The 17,422-nt window shown below is 32.1% G+C and overlaps 2 protein-coding genes across 2 annotated transcripts in view; one reads left to right on the top strand and one right to left on the bottom strand.

The window, feature by feature from the left end:
- LOC149477284 (retinaldehyde-binding protein 1-like) overlaps positions 1-17,422 on the bottom strand; it is a 171,195-nt gene that overhangs the window by 15,175 nt on the left and 138,598 nt on the right. The window lies entirely within an intron of this gene.
- Gmppa (GDP-mannose pyrophosphorylase A) lies at positions 3,878-13,296 on the top strand. The gene is made up of 9 exons (XM_089710801.1): positions 3,878-4,041; positions 4,391-4,589; positions 4,950-5,118; positions 5,686-5,897; positions 6,468-6,558; positions 6,850-7,008; positions 11,364-11,484; positions 11,747-11,890; positions 12,614-13,296. Exons 1-9 carry the CDS (start codon positions 4,002-4,004, stop codon positions 12,712-12,714), a joined length of 1,236 nt encoding a protein of 411 aa, XP_089566927.1. The 5' UTR covers positions 3,878-4,001; the 3' UTR covers positions 12,715-13,296.

The raw sequence follows: 17,422 nt of genomic DNA, 5'->3' as shown, positions 1-17,422 counted from the left end.
CATAACGCATTGCTCTGCTCTTATTTGGTCTTAGCGTGTTTATATAAAGTCTACATCGAGAAATCGATCTATAAATGGTATCTAACACTGATTTTTTTCCAATCGGATCCATATAGGGTGATTGCGCTGGTTTTCGTCCAGTTATGGGAGTTGCCAACTTTGTGATGCGAAATAAATATTTTGGAGCACCCTTCCTTAAACATATAATATTTTTATTTAGTCCTTATATAGTCTTCTTTAAGATGATATTAAGTGAAAATAAATCATTTTGATGTATCTTTTTATTTAAATTATTTTCTGCAAAAGTAGTGTATATGCTAGTTTTCGTCCAAAAAAACTGGTTTTCGTCCTAGTGTAAGCTAGTTTTCGACCACAGTGTAGAAAAAGGAGGGTAGGTCAATTATTAAGTTAAAAACCAATTACAGGTAAATATAAACTTTTATTTAATCAACATACCAATTTCTCACTACCTTACAGGTTTAGTTTTACTAATAATAATCAATATAACTAATCAACACTGAGATCTATGTAGCACTTGGCAGTCTTTATATGCGTTAGTGACTGTTTAATCATTCGTAATAAAGAAAGGAATGCGTTACTTACAATGTAAATGAATAAAGTAATAATTATAGGACTGAGAAATTACATCAAAAAACAGAAATATTCATTCTAATACTTTGTTTATCAAATGAAACGTATAATTTTTGTCCACTCCAATACTCATTCATGGACGAAAACTAAAACGTTTAAAGCTAAATTTAGTTTTCGTCCACTTCTTTAAATATTTTTTTATTTTGGCTGTACTGACAAAGCAGTGGACGGAAACCAAAAAATCTAAACTAATAGCAATAAAGATCACTTCGGGAGAAACTATTCAGTATTTTAAAGGTCCGATAGAGTAAAAAGAACCTAACAAATATTCACGTAGCTGTTTGAGTTTTCGTCCACTTGGACGAAAACCAAATATTTTGAGAATTTGGTAACCTAGTATCCGTCCACTTAATTTTTCGAAGAGTTTTATAAAAAAAGTATGATAAACACTTCTAATTGAGTTTAATAGGCTTATAGTTAAACATACGTACCAAAAACATTACGTAAACTAGCTAAAACAGTGATTTAACTTACCATGAACTTTTCTCGCCGGCAAATTTTTCTCTCACGCGATGACATCTGCAAGGCACGGATGGGAAGCGGCCACTTTTACGTTAATTTTTTGAACTCTCTTCTTGTCAAATCAAATTTTCATGTTGATAGTACTGTTAGACCGGGAGATACTGACACAAAATTTCGAGTCATTTGTAACAGGATGGCGGTTCTACAGGGTTCTTAGTACGCAATGACAAAAAGAAAAATGATGGTGTGAACGCTGGTACCGGCGGCTTAGTCGCGTGGGCGTTAGTCGAACTCGTCGGAAAATAGCGAAAGTCAAACGATTTGTAACAGTATGGCACTTATTTTTCCTGTAAGTTTGAGGATCAACGAATATAAATACAAAATTTCAAAGATCTAGGTGTTGGAAATCTTCACTTATATAAATTAATAATAAATTTATTTTTCAAGTATGACAGCACTTTTTCCCCCTACTAGAAGTATGGCAAATATAATAATGGTCACATTTTATCAAATACTCTCCAAAAAGCCAAATGCAATACTGGTACAAAAAGATAGGCGAAATAAAAAAATATAGCAGATTTTCGGCGGTATGGCGACCATTTGGAATCGTCCGAAAAGTATGGCATGGCGATTTTCGTAAATGGCTGCACGACGATGGTTACCTGTGCAAAAGTTAGCTTGGTACAAATGGTTGAATAATTGTTTTTTTTAAATCAACACATTCGCGTCGGTATGGTGGGCTGTAAGTCATACCGGAAAAGTATGGCATGACACTACCGCCTACTTCTTTTTTATGGGCTATCGGTAAATTCTAAAATTTTTGTGTTACAAATCGTTTGACTTTCGCTATTTTTCCGACGAGTTCGACTAACGCCCACGCGAGTAATCCACCGGTACCAGCGTTCATACCATCATTTTTCTTTTTGTCATTGCGTACTAAGACCCCTGTAGAACCGCCATCCTGTTACAAATGACTCGAAATTTTGTGTCAGTATCTCCCGGTCTATGTTGCTTACACATTATGGAACGTAAAAAGTGCAAACTTGCGCGGGAAGGTAGGTTTGTATTCAAGTTTTACGCACGTGATTGTAGGAGGTCAGTCAAATGGACGAAAACCGAAACTGGACGGCAAACCAGCGCAATTACCCTAGTTCCCAAGATTAACGCGTTCAACCAACCAAACGTTATTATAATATTGGTGTAGATTAATCGCCTTCTTCCGTCTCTTTTTCACTCGTTTTTAGAGTCTTCTTAATTAAAATTTAGATACCTAACTCAATATCACAACTAGGTATGAAATAACAGCTTCAGATTTTTTTTATATATATTTACCGTACTAAATTAATTAGGTACATAAATTATAAAAGCTTTGGAATTGAGTATTTTACTTACGATATTTTTGCATTTGCTCTACAATAATCTAAGCTTCATCAAGACTCAAGAGTCAATCGAACGCCGCCGCGGCCCGCGCCGTTAAATAAATTTCCGTACTACCACAGAATATTAACAAGTATAGTACTACATTTTTTTTTCAGTTTTCATATTTTTAACAGTTATATTGTATTATTAATAAAAATAAATGATCTATTGGAATCTAGATTTATACTTATTTACAAAGTAAATAATTCTCAACTTATTGATGCCGTATTGATTGAAACATTCTTGTGATTTGTGAATCCCATCAAAACACAAAAAGGACGTTTTTTTGTAATTTAATTAACAGATCACAATAATTTCTGTTCAAATCAATTGAACAGGATCCTATTCGTTTCAATTGGAAATAACTATATATTCTGGATTTATTACGGTCACGCAGTATCGTAATACAATTGCCCGTTATTCGATTGCGCAAGGTCAACGGTCATATTTATTGGCTGAGCCTCAAGTTTCATATATTTTTATGTATGCCATAATAAGGACCATTAATAATACGATTTGGATATTATAATATCGAATCATAAATAAACGTGTTATTAAGGTATAATAAATGAACATAGACCGTACTCGTTATTAATAATATGTAAGTAGATACCTAAACAGGTGTAATTAATACGCTATACGGACAAGCAAGAAATGGAACTGGCTAAAACAGTAGACATGATTTTCCAATTATATTCGTATACGACAGCAAAATAACAAAATAACTCTTACCTGTATTACGACAAGCAATGTGATAATAATTTCAAAAACTTGAAAAGCGTCAAACGGCAATGGAACCCACATTATTTTTCAAACTTGGCGAACTTTCAGAATTCAGTATGATAATATATTATTGCAGAAGTAATGAATATAAAATCACTAACAATCTAGAAATACCTCATCATTAAAAAAAGAGGTATGTTATAAAATATTATGTGAATAAAAAATATAAATGAATGTGTACTAAGGCGTCTACGGTAGAAAGTTAAATTCTAATTCCATAATTAAAAAAATATATATGTATATGTTCTTTTTTAATTGTGGAAGGCTAAGATAATCTTAAGCAGGTTTTACACCACACATAAAAAAATTGTAAAAACACGAGCTAATTTTATCAAACATATTAATAATACATATTTATACAACTTACATATTTTGTATAATATTAATATGTCAATGTGATTTCATTACTTTCAATCGTTACCATATCGTTTAATTTCTATTTCTAAACGAAACTTCTGGTAACTTGCGTTCCGTCAATCTGACAGTGACAGTTGACAAATGTATGACGTGTAATTTCTTATCTGTATAGGTAGTCGTAAACGGAATACGAGCCGGTTGCAAGTACCTACGGCCTACCTACTACCTACTCAATTTATAGAACTGCATTGTAAACAAACATAAAACTAAGTTTATTGATAATTCTATACATTATCGTTTAATGATTTGACATTGTAAATTAATGTGCAATGTTGAAAGCTGTGATACTTATTGGGGGACCACAAAAAGGTAAGCAAACATCAGGGTTTTTCAATCTTTTGTTCAATAGTGCTAACTATTGATAAGAAATTATACCGTAAAGTTTACATTGTATGCATTCCATATTATAATGTCTTGTCATACAAATCCTTGAAACATCTTTAGTTTTAATCAGAATGTAACACGTATTTTAGATTCATAGTTTTATAACATATTTGTATAATTAACAATATTTTGTCTCTTTATCTCAAATTGAAGTGAAACATGAATACTTACTGTACGTAACTAAATTGCAACATGTACAAATGATAACATTCTTATAATATAGCTATTAATATAACCACCAAGTCACAAAAAATAATATTAAACCTCTTTTCAGGCACAAGGTTCAGGCCTTTATCTTTAGATACACCCAAACCTCTATTTCCCATAGCTGGCTTACCGTTAATACAGCATCACATAGCAGCATGTGCTAAGTTGGAAGAATGTAAAGAAATATTAATTATTGGGTCCTACCCAGCCACTTTGATGGCACAGTTTGTGAGTGATATGCAGAAGGAGTATCATTTGATTATAAGGTAAATTAATATAGATTTATACTCTAATACTTACACCAAAATTCAAATGTGCTTTTGATTTTGCTTCAAAATTAAACATTTTTTTGCTACACTACCAATGTCTTCTGTCATTCAATTTCAAAAGTAATTTATCTTCTTTCATCCAGTCATAATAATAATAGTCAGGTTAATGTAGCTTTATTATGAACTATAAGAAAGCTAAATTATCCAGAGTATTATCAGCAATATAAAATTTTTAGCTTTGTTGATTTATATTTATCCAATGAAACTCCAAACACTGCATTTATTAAAAGAAAAAGCTTTCCTTTTCCCTTTTTCATTGTTCTTTGTTTCATTAACATTCACTTCAAAAACTTGTAGGTATCTCCATGAATTCATGCCATTAGGAACAGGAGGAGGTCTATACCATTTCAGAGACCAAGTGCGGGCTGGCAACCCTGCAGCATTCTTTCTCCTTAATGGTGATGTTTGTGCTGATTTCCCTTTGAAAGAACTGTGGGAGTTTCATGAAGGAAGGCCGGACGCTTTGGTTTGTAATTTTAATATTTTATATGTAACACTATGAACTTGTAGTTTTTTGTTATATTTAATGTTAAGCTTGTTGGTTATAAAATCAGGTGTATCAAACATAGGGTGAAATATTTGACATGTTCATAGTTCGAAATATTAAAAAAAACAGTGAATAAGAAAACATTCGAGTCCCGCCTCGTGATCGAATTTTTTATATTCTTTATAAATTTATAAGAAAACATTCTCTCAGAAGTACATGCTCTAGTCTTTTTACATAGATAGGTAAAAAAATGATAAACCATTTTTGATATATAAATAATCTTAGTAATTTGACCTCTTGCGATTGCTAATATCCTGAAATCGGCACTTAAAATTAATATAAATATATCAGACTATAGTAATAAGTTGCGATAGCAAAAATAAAGAATTTATTGTTCGTTGAAGTTATTGTTCAGTACAATATAAATCTATCATGTAATAGTACTAAATTAAAAATTTATTTATTTATGTATAATGTATTCATCATGTATCTCTTCACCAAATATCCTTAAACTCGGCACCAAAAACAAAACTAAACTACTTTCAGGTAACAATAATGGGTACAGAAGCGACCCGCCAACAATCAATATTCTATGGTTGTATGGTAAGAGACACTAACACAGGCGCAGTCAGCCATTACGTAGAGAAGCCGCGCGGTTATGTGTCAACGTTGATCAATTGTGGAGTGTATGTGTGTTCGCTGCGAGTGTTTCAGATCATGGCAGAGGCGTTTCAGAGGAAACAGGATCAGTTTTATGGGTATGCATGTATTCTAGATAATTTGAAGTCATATATTTAAGTATTTGTTATTAAAGCACCTAATAAAGAAAATGAATATAGATATTTAACACAAAATTGAATAGTGTTGATATATTTATTATAATGTTATAGTAAATATGGCAAATAATATAGGCTCATCATGATTCTTGCATGTCAATAACTCATGTCAAAAATTGACTATTAAATTAAATCTAATAAAATTTCTTTTATAAAAATTATCTTTCAATGATTTTTTGATGATGTGATGATTGTTATTCTATAGACTATCTATCAAAACTATCATAATTACATTTAAAAATACCCCAGGTATTTTTATTGTAAAAAAAAGACGGGTTGCACTCCGGGAGTGCCGGCAGAAGTGAAAACTTGATTATTAACGTTGAGCATGTTTGATATTTTGGAATGGTATCCGTCTTACGCTTTTTCGATCAGGTCACGTGTCCTGACGCGAGTTTAAGATTTTATACCCATTACAGAAAAAGTGCTCAACGCCGCTAAAGAAGTTTTCACTTCAAAAAATACAAGAAAAAGGAAATAAATTGCTTTCAGTTCAAACGGTCAAGGCGGTCCGGGATACATGTCGTGGGAGCAAGATGTGTTATCGCCCCTCGCTGGGACAAACAAATTGTATGCACTACAGGTTTGACATAATTTCTATATAGTCTTTATGATCAATAAGTTTATATTGTAATGTAAGAAATATCAACATAACTTGAATAAAATCTTGATCTTTTTCTATTAGGTACAATCAATATTCAATATCAATACTATCTTGATTAAAAAATGATTAGATAAATAATCTATTACATATTGTTAAAACACTACATATTCTATCTATAGATATTTAAAAAGAGTTTTTAAATGAAATAATATTTTAATACTTAGATATGATTCGTTTTCTGTATTTTTATTACATTTTTTATTTATTTAGGTAACAAACTGGTGGTCCCAAGTGAAAACCGCTAGTTCAGCGATATACGCGAACAGGCATTATTTAGAACTGCATCGAAACGAGTCCAGTAAAGCGCCGTGTAAAATAACACCAGATGTGTTCATACATCCCACTGCTGTTGTAGATAGTACTGCTGTGGTAAGTATAAGATATAGTCTATATAATAAACTCACTGTTCCCCGCGGTTTTACCCGCATTTCTCCGCTCCTGTTGGTCTCAGCGAGATGATAATATATAGCCTATAGCCTTCCTCGATAAATGGGCTATCTAACACCGAAAGAATTTTTCAAATCGGACCAGTAGTTCCCGAGATTAGCGCGTTCAAACGAACTCTTCAGCTTTATAATATTAGTATAGATATGTTGCCAAAAAGTCAAATGTGTTGGTAAGCGTAAAACTCGAGAATGGCTCTACAAATTCCGTATTTTTTTTTTGTGAAATAAACATAATTCTTTAAAAAATAATTGTTAAGAAATACACTATGACATTGAAATTACAGACAAGTTAATGTATCCGTTAAGGCTGCAGTCTAGCAAAATTGCGTTTTCAACAAGTTATTTGACAATTTTTTCCCGGCTAATGAAATGATAAACTGAATTTTTTTTTCTTGTTTATCAATTAGTGTTATATACGCAATGCGCGTGAATTTTTTCACATTTATAAAGTTACTTTATGTTACCTTAATCAGGCCTTCAAGATATAGACCGGGAGATACTGACACAAAATTTCGAGTCATTTGTAACAGGATGGCGGTTCTACAGGGTTCTTAGTACGCAATGACAAAAAGAAAAATGATGGTGTGAACGCTGGTACCGGCGGCTTAGTCGCGTGGGCGTTAGTCGAACTCATCGGAAAATAGCGAAAGTCAAACGATTTGTAACAGTATGGCACTTATTTTTCCTGTAAGTTGGAGGATCAACGAATATAAATACAAAATTTCAAAGATCTAGGTGTTGGAAATCTTCACTTATATAAATTAATAATAAATTTATTTTTCAAGTATGACAGCACTTTTTCCCCCTACTAGAAGTATGGCAAATATATTAATGGTCACATTTTATCAAATACTCTCCAAAAAGCCAAATGCAATACTGGTACAAAAAGATAGGCGAAATAAAAAATTTTTGCAGATTTTCGGCGGTATGGCGACCATTTGGAATCGTCCGAAAAGTATGGCATGGCGATTTTCGTAAATGGCTGCACGACGATGGTTACCTGTGCAAAAGTTAGCTTGGTACAAATGGTTGAATAATTGTTTTTTTTAAATCAACACATTCGCGTCGGTATGGCGGGCTGTAAGTCATACCGGAAAAGTATGGCATGACACTACCGCCTACTTCTTTTTTATGGGCTATCGGTAAATTCTAAAATTTTTGTGTTACAAATCGTTTGACTTTCGCTATTTTTCCGACGAGTTCGACTAACGCCCACGCGACTAACCCACCGGTACCAGCGTTCACACCATCATTTTTCTTTTTGTCATTGCGTACTAAGACCCCTGTAGAACCGCCATCCTGTTACAAATGACTCGAAATTTTGTGTCAGTATCTCCCGGTCTAATAAGTCTCTTTCCCCCAAAATCATTTCGAGCTAAGTTTGTGCACTCACTACGTTGCAACCGATTACAATTTACATAATCTGATCAGCGCATTATTATCCTTATATAGTCGTTATTAAAAACTGCTGAATACAATTGCCGAAAAACTTATGATTTTCTTAATTAGAGCGTTATAAATTCATTAAATTTCCCATTTTTTGCCTTACAAAATCGATTGATAAATACTGCTAAAAGTTATTTTTTCCATTAATTTATTCGAGTTGGTTGAAGACCAATGAGTATTAATCCTTTAAAAAAATTTTTTTTTGAATTTTGATAATTCTTTAAATATTAAAAAAATATTTAAAATAATAAGGAAAAATCCTAGCGAATTTCTTTAGTCGCGCTCCTTGGGCCGGAGCGTTCTGACGTGTGCTCTACGCTCGATTTTCCTTCATACCGAAGTGAAAGTTGCTCTACTTCATTAAATTTAATATTTTTGTTAATTGATTATTTTTATCTTAGTTTTGTGCAAATATTCGTATTTTTAAACATTTGATTTCGATATGGAAAATAAACGAAAAAAATACGCGTGTAACTACTAGAAAAAAAATTATCTTCGAACATACAACAATTTCTTTATTTTACAGGCAACAATTTCTTTATTTTACGGGGTGTCAGTAAAGGGATGTATATATATTTCTTTAAAACTAAAGTAAGCTCATAAATTTTCTTTTAATATAATTTTTTTGAAGTTCCAAAAATGTTTATTTTTCGTTTGAGAAATACGAAATATAATATAAACTTGTATTGAGAACTTGAACTTCCCAAGTTCATCCGGGGAAATCCCCATACGGGGAAAATGATTTGTTTACTCCAAAATTGATCCGAGGTGTTTTAATTTTTTCTTCTAGTCATTTTCAACGTAGCGGCATGTTGTTTGATTATTAATTTTGTAACTTAAATACAGGATGTTGGTTTTATATTCTGATCTTACAGACGCGCTGACAAATTTAGTCCACCATTTCTAGTTTAGTCTAACTACAAAACTACCAAAAAACTCTAAGTACCAATATTAAAACGAATGGATTATCATCACATCATCAAAATTCAGTGGGGTTGAGAACTAAACAAACAGAAGTAACAGAGACGCGAAGAATAAAAAAAGAGGACGAAAACGATAATTCGTTGATGCTTTCCCTTTTCGACGTATTGTTAGGGTACATCACCAATCTGCAAAAAACAAAACTGATGATTCCCAATTGCTGATTAAAAATGAAAAACAAATAATCGACAACAGTGGTGAAAATTTGCTGATCACAATGAAACATCCTTCAGTGGTAGCAGATTTACTCATTTAAAATGTATCGGTGAACAGCGTAAAGGAGAGGAGGACAGGAAAACATTATGAATGTGGATGGTGGATTGTATACAGGGTGTAAATGTAATCGATAAGTATGTGCAGGCGATTATGACGTTATTATTGCAGGTATCAAAAAACTTAAAACTGATATCGAAATTACTTTACCTAATGAGCAAAATGACAATAATAACTTTTTAAAAGTATAACGAGAAATATCTAAAAAATTTACTTTATACACTCCCATATCAAAAAGGGAAAATGGGACTAGTAGAAGTTAAATGTCTAATTCCGGCAAAAGACATGAATGCGGAAGATGCGGTTAAAAAAAATTTAATATTTGAAATACAATGCAAAAAATAACACTTTTGTCATAGATAAGAATCATGACTATTTTTTCCAAATTCAGGGACAACTAAACGTTGCAGAAGCAGAAGTCTGCTTATTTGCTGTTTGGACTGGAGTGAATCATTCGTTAAAAATAGAATATATAAAAAAGTATGTAACGTAAAAGTATGCAAAATAAAATGATGGACCATTATTGGATTTTACATAAATTGCCTACTGTCAGAATTGATTGATTCGAGACTTCAGCATTCGATGCCCATCAAGGACCCATCCTATATCATTCAAGCGATTGAAAAAAAAGAGATAAATCCAGTGCAACCGATAAAGCATCAGAATGCTAGCAAAAGATTTATTAGGTTTATCAATATAAATCTATATATTAAACATAATATAATAAATCTATAGAAGACGCGAAGACTGACATCCGCGCGGACGGAGTCGCGGGCGGAAGCTAGTCAGAAATAAATATCTTTTGTTTTCATTTGCGTATTTTTCTATTTTATAATTTTTTAACACAAACATTACATTTTGATACAACAAAATTTGTTTATCCGTTTTATTAGTTAAACTGAACAACTTTCACTAAGAAACTTAGGTCGAAAAAAATGTATAGAGTTATGCATTTTGTATGGAAAGCTTATTTTTTTTATATTTCGTCCAAATTTCTTTGTAAAAGTTGATCAGTTATATAAACATGAAGTTGAAGATATCAATAGAAAGTATTCGCAAATTTTGTGTACTGATAAAAAAAAATCACCCGGTGTAATTTTCACGAAAATTGTTTCAAATTGTCATTTTTGGTACTTATTACGAATATTAAATTATACGAATGATTTAATTTTTAAAAATTAAGTGGAGCAACTTTCCCTTAGTACATTTGTATTATTTACATATAGGATGACAGGATGCATTTGTTTGCACTACTAGACCAAGCCCTTTAATGTGTTTTACAGCTGTTATAACAGCGATAATTCAAATTACTTGCAAAAATAAAACTTACTTCTATTTTCTGGCCAATAATTCATCCAACACAAACGTAATATATTAATTCAAACCAGTAATTCCTTAGAAGTGCTTGTACAAATAAACAAATAAATAAACTATTGATTAATAATTATAGTCATATTTAATTACTTAGTTGGAAGTAAATGACTCAAAATATGACCATTTCTATGTGTTATAAACATTACAATTTCATTAATTCTGCAAATTGACAATATTTAGATTTATTTCTAATTTTTTTAACAGATAGGTCCAAACGTGTCCATCGGTGCGGGAGTGACGATAAAAGCAGGCGTTAGGATAAAAGAGTCGATTATATTAAACCACGCTACTATACACGAACATGCGCTGGTTATGTATTCTATTGGTGAGTGTTATTTATTCAATTTTTAATTTAATTAATAATAAAAATTTCATGGCAATACCGACACGTCATGGAGTAAGGCGATGATTTTATCTTTGAATCTTGCCAAAGAAGTTTCACTGCTGACACGTGTGCTCGGCACACACGCTCTTTTTATTATTTTATTTATTTGAATCTTGTTGTGTTTTTGTAACATTTTGCGTAGTTTTGACAATTGGAAGGCGGTTTTTTTGTTAAAAAATAACTATTTATTATTATTATTTAGTGGGCCAAGACTGTTCAGTAGGCGAGTGGTCTCGGGTAGAAGGGACCCCGCCCGACCCGGACCCCAACAAGCCCTTCGCGAAAATGGACAATACGCCGCTTTTTAATAATGATGGCAGGTTGAATCCATCGGTTACTATATTGGGTGAGTGAAAATTACACAACTTTTTTTCTTTAGAATATGTATAGAAAATCATAATTGTATTTTTGTTTAAGAAAAAATCCTTGTTTGTTTTGTCTGGCAGTTGTTTTGATTATATTTATTATAGTAATATGTATTATGAACATATGGCAAGCTAATTCGTCAGAAAATATACTTCTTTTTCCATAGTGGCTAAATAAACCTATTGTGAGTTGTGATAATATTATGATATCAATTTCGACTATGTTATTTATTGAAGTGAAACTTCTTTATCGGGGTTGGAAAAAAATTTAGTGTAACATTTTTTCGTTACGCGTGACAAATTTTCCGTTACGCGCCATCTTTTTCTTATGCCTACCACGCGTGATTCGACGTATTTCTGTAAAGTTGCATATAGTAAATTATTATTTGAAAAATAAGGTGATAGAGAAGTTTCACTTCTTACGTGTGTACACTAGTACACGCACACATTTTTTTCGATAATATCAAATATTATAGTGGTTTCAGCAGAAAATGTTTTATTAATTACTAGCGGTCCGCCCCGGCTTCGCCCGTGGTACATATTTCGTAATAAAAAGTAGCCTATGTCCTTTCTCGGGTATAAAAATATCTCCATACCAAATTTCAAGCAAATTAGTTCAGTAGTTTAGGCGTGATTGAGTAACAGACAGACAGACAGAGTTACTTTCGCATTTATAATATTAGTATGGATTTCATTTTTTTCAGGTGCCGGAGTAACAATGCCAGCAGAGAGGATACTGCTAAATTCAATAGTGTTACCTCACAAACATCTAACGAGGAGTTATAAGAATGAAATAATTTTGTAGCTATTATTGTATTTAATAAAAAGGTCCCTCTTCACAATGGGCAGCGTTGGGCGAGTAGAGACAATCACGATAGTGTAGAGGGCCTAAATGTCTATGATCGGCCGTCATTGTAGATGTTTATTCATAATCATAATAATAGATACTGCTTTCCGAATCGGTGGTAAATTTTAAAATATGTAATGACGTTTCAAAAGTGCTTCTATAGGAAGTCTAATTGAATAAATAAATGTTTGAGTTTGAGTTTTGAGTTAATCACCGTAATGGCGGCCAACATTGACCATCATTTGTTGGGCCAACGCTGCCCATTGTGTAAAGGGCCCATTATACACGAAGACTACAATTTGTACAAAATGTCTGAATTCTCAATTGCAATTGTTTTGTTGCAAGTGTTATTAACAAAGAGATTTTGCTATAATAATATACAGTCATATAGTAATAGTTAGTTTTTCATTTTAAATACATAATAGTAAGCTTTTATTTTCAATTTGGATACTTTAATTTTTTATTTCATCTGCTGTTTAGTGTATATATATCATTTTTTATAGGAAAATATAAAATTGTTTAATATAAATATTATGCCTGTCTCTTTCTTTCATTTTAATTTATGCGAAATAGCAATCCTGTATTAATATTGCTTTAACAATATTTTAGTATTTTTTTATAAAAAGCTTTGAGAATTCGATTTTATTAGATAGGAAATTATTACAATTCCAAGTAGGAACATAATTTTGTTGTAGTTAAAGTAAATAAATTTAAACTGTTTGTAAACACACAGTTTGGTCACTACTTAAAATGCCGGATTTTTATAATAGAGCGTGTGTGCTGAGCACACGTGTCAGAAGTGAAACTTCTTTGACAAGATTCGAAGGAGTTTCACTTCAAAAATATATGAGAAATGTTGCAGCTAATTTAATATAAAAAAAATTATTATTATTTATTATTATATTTAACAATTATTAACATTTTATCTTTTGTATAAAGTTAGCGTCGATTGCTTTTTGTATATTTTGTACCAAAGAATCGATAATTGTATTGTTTAACTTTATTTTTCATATGTACATGTTTATTTATAATAATTATTAGAACTAACAATTTTTTGTATGCGCACTATAAATTTTTATTTAATCTGTGTATTGTTTGTTTTAAAAAGGAATAAATGTTGTGTGGTTTTATGAAACCACGGTAAAAGTGAAACTGTTCGAACGGTTCCGAACACTGCTTTGTGTAGCGCATGTCGCGTGACGGTCGGCTGCCGAGTAGGTATACCTACTCGGCAGCCGCGATACACGCGACATGCGCTACACAGACCAAAAAGTTTGAGACGATGTAATAAAAGTTTCACTTTAATAAAAGTCACTAATAACTCGCTACTCGCATACTCAATGATTTAAAAGGTATAAGGAATATAATATATTTTTTTGACGTGACAACGTCTTATAATTCGATAGAGCCGGCTGCACGCACGAAAAAACATGACTCATGCGGCGTTACCTCGCTCTGAGGCGTTCCATAGTGCAAGCGAGAGCGCAGAACGACCGACAAAGAAGCACAATCGGCCTTAAGAGCGTATACGCACTATGCGGGTAACCGCATTGCGGGTAGCCGTCCGGCTCACCGCAAGCACAATTATGTACGTAGTATTTCTATGCGCACTGCGATGCGGCTACCGCAGACCGCACAGTGCGCATAGAAATGAATATTACGTACATAATTGTGCTTGCGGTCAGCCGGACGGCTACCCGCAATGCGGGGCTACCCGCATAGTGCTTATACGCTCTAAGACGTTGTCACGTTTAACTATCGTCAGTAAACCGACTTTACAGACAACCCATTTTTTCTATGAAATAGAAAGCTTCTAGAACTTTTGTAAGTATGGGAATTTGAAAAGCGCCCCTGCCGTGCGTAAAAGGAACTAACTTTTTAATTTATAAAAGTGACGTCATCGATAACGATACGAATATTTTGACGATAATTTTCTAAATGTTTGTGCTCGTACTTTGTAGACGAACTTTTTAAAGACAAATAAAACCCTAATAAAAATACTATGGCAATTGTCACTCAGGATTAATGTCTCTTTTGTGAATTAATACTATTTTATCCAGTAACTAGAGCGATGCTGCGGGCTTCAACTAGTAAACTAACAATTGAATATAATGTTTAGTTTTATGCATTCAAATGCTTTATAAATATAATTTTTGAAAGAATAGAAAAAACGGGTGTCCGAAACGTCAGGCGTAGCCCCGGAAGGACAGAAGACGCGGGTTCAAATCCCGCCTCGTGATCTAATTTTTTCTATTCTTCCTGTGTTAATTTATACACTTCATAGTTAAATAGTAGTAATTTACTATATTATTGTATTTATACCGCAAATATGAACTGATTTTTATGTGTTTATAAGTTTTGATACCAGTTTCTGAAAAGACAATAAAGCACAATGTTCATAAGATTTTGTTTTATTTAACCTTTGTTATATTTAACTACAGAAAAACCTGATTTATTAACAAGGTCTGAATTTTAATTGGTTATAATTAATACAGAGTTTGCTAATTATTTTATTTTAATCAATATTTAAATCTTAATAGGTTGTCGAAACTCGAAAAAAATTGATGTTTTGCTCTCCTGACTCCTTGCAATACAATCTTTAACTAACAACTCAAAAAGAAAAAGGCCTTCAAGCTATAGCATACTTTTTAATGAATTTTTAAATCGATTAACAATTGGCGAAAATATCATTATTGGAAGTCGGTTAACAAAAACAAAAATTTTGTTATCTATATTTAAAGCTGAAGTTTTTGTTTGTTTGTTTGAACGCGCTAATCTCAGGAACTACTGGTCCGATTTGAAAAATTCTTTCGGCGTTAGATAGGCCATTTATCGAGGACGGTTATAGGCTTATAATATATTATCACGTTAAGACCAACAAGAGCGGAACAATGCGGGTGAAACCGCGGGGCGCAGCTAGTCTATTTCATATTTAAAGATAAACAGATAATAAATTTCATATTAATGAATTATCTGATATTACTATTCAAACTACAATTCTAATTTTCTCAGAAAGGAAAATAAATATCGAATATTTATCAATGAAATTACTATCGGAGTAGTTTTTGTAATGAAATTCTTGTCCTACTTACAACACGCTATAATATTATTAACGATCATTGACTATCGATTGAACTTTTATTGTGAATTGGAATAATTAATAGCAATTTATTAATCAATTAAAAAATAAATGCAGTTGTTTTTTTAACAATGCTATCTGTGATCATCTGTGATATAAAAATTTTCTCTATGATCTTTTGTGTATTATTTTTCTTTGGCATGGTTTCAAGTTTGGTAGGTATTGCCACAGACTAATAATAATATACTAGGTATTGCTTTAAGCGCGTCACACACGGTGAAGATACTATAATATTTTATCTTAAGATACGGTTATATTTTATATTATAGTATCTTAAGGTATCCGGTATCAGCGTTCTGACCATCATTTTTCTTTTTGTCATTGCGTACTAAGAGTTAAGACCCCTGTAGAACCGCCATCCTGTTACAACTGACCCGAAATTTTGTGGGTCATTTATACCTAAATGGAATTTGTTATTCCACTGTTTCCAGATTCAGATAAACTAAATCAATTTAAAATTACCAGTTACCACTACCTATAAGATGTCAGTACCTACTTGTAGGTTACGTTGTTTCAGCAACATAAGTAGGTTAAAAACTAATGCAATTTAAAATATTGTTTGTCCAAAAAAATCTCAGTCAAAAAAACATAAGGGTATCAAACAATGACGACGTAGTTACTTAATTCGCTCGTTTACGATTTTTTAAGAATATAAGTTGAACTTAGGAAGTTTTTTCCAGTTAGAAAAACCTGAAGCGCGTGATAATTATGTAACCTTGGTTTTTGTAAATACATTTTATGTACCAAAATTTTCATATTGATGAGATGACCGTTTCAACGATGCTAAGAAACATATTAAATTGCAAAATCACAAATAAATAAAAAAACCGACCGCGGTAAAACTATGCCACAACTCCGTGCAGGTCGGAGTGGGTAGCGTGAGGTTTTATCGTTACGGAATTTCTGGATTCGGTCCCCGCGCTCAAGGCCCGCGATAGAAGCTTTGCAATAGCTTAATAAAATAAAAACCCCTATCAATATACTTAGGTACCTACCTAATTAGGTATTTAAAAGAATACTCAAAGTATTAGAGTTGGTAGCACTACTAAAATTATAATTTAACCTGAACTTATATCTACGAATTTCTATAAAAAATACGATGTTGCATTCAATCTTATTCTAATGCAAATTTTATAAACAACATAAACAGGTAACCAATGATAATGAGTGCACTTGACCCGTTACAAGCCATACGCTCGAAAAGAGTGCGACTTTTTAATTTCATAATTATATTTAAATATACGTGAAACAGCCATAAATATTTAAATAACCATAAATAATAATGTTTGACATTAAATTACAGCATGACTGACCTGTTTTGGAAATACTTTAGGTATATCTATATTATGAGTGACCTAGTTTAATATTTAATGTAGTTAGTAGTATTTTAGAATATTATTAATGAAATAATAATTAAGTAATACAAAACATATTACCCACAGGCCAAAATGGAGACGCCACGTAATAAAAAAAATCTGCTTCTTACATTGAGCTATATTTTCGTCTATGACTCTTCCCGCCAATCAC

The sequence above is a fragment of the Colias philodice genome, chromosome 25, assembly GCF_061535455.1.
Source record: "Colias philodice isolate Cphi_HAF_F1 chromosome 25, ilColPhil1 Martin Lab GWU primary, whole genome shotgun sequence".
In the NCBI taxonomy this organism is placed as follows: Eukaryota; Metazoa; Arthropoda; class Insecta; order Lepidoptera; family Pieridae; genus Colias; species Colias philodice.
The sequence above is the reverse complement of the archived record's forward strand: the minus strand, read 5'-3'. Positions and strand labels throughout refer to the sequence as shown.

Coding starts and splice junctions, on each gene's coding strand:
- Gmppa (XM_089710801.1), top strand. CDS start 4,002: ATGTTGAAAGCTGTGATACTTATTGGGGGACCACAAAAAG. Junction 4,590..4,949: donor GAGTATCATTTGATTATAAG/GTAAATTAATAT, acceptor AAAAACTTGTAG/GTATCTCCATGAATTCATGC. Junction 7,009..11,363: donor TTGTAGATAGTACTGCTGTG/GTAAGTATAAGA, acceptor TTTTTTTAACAG/ATAGGTCCAAACGTGTCCAT.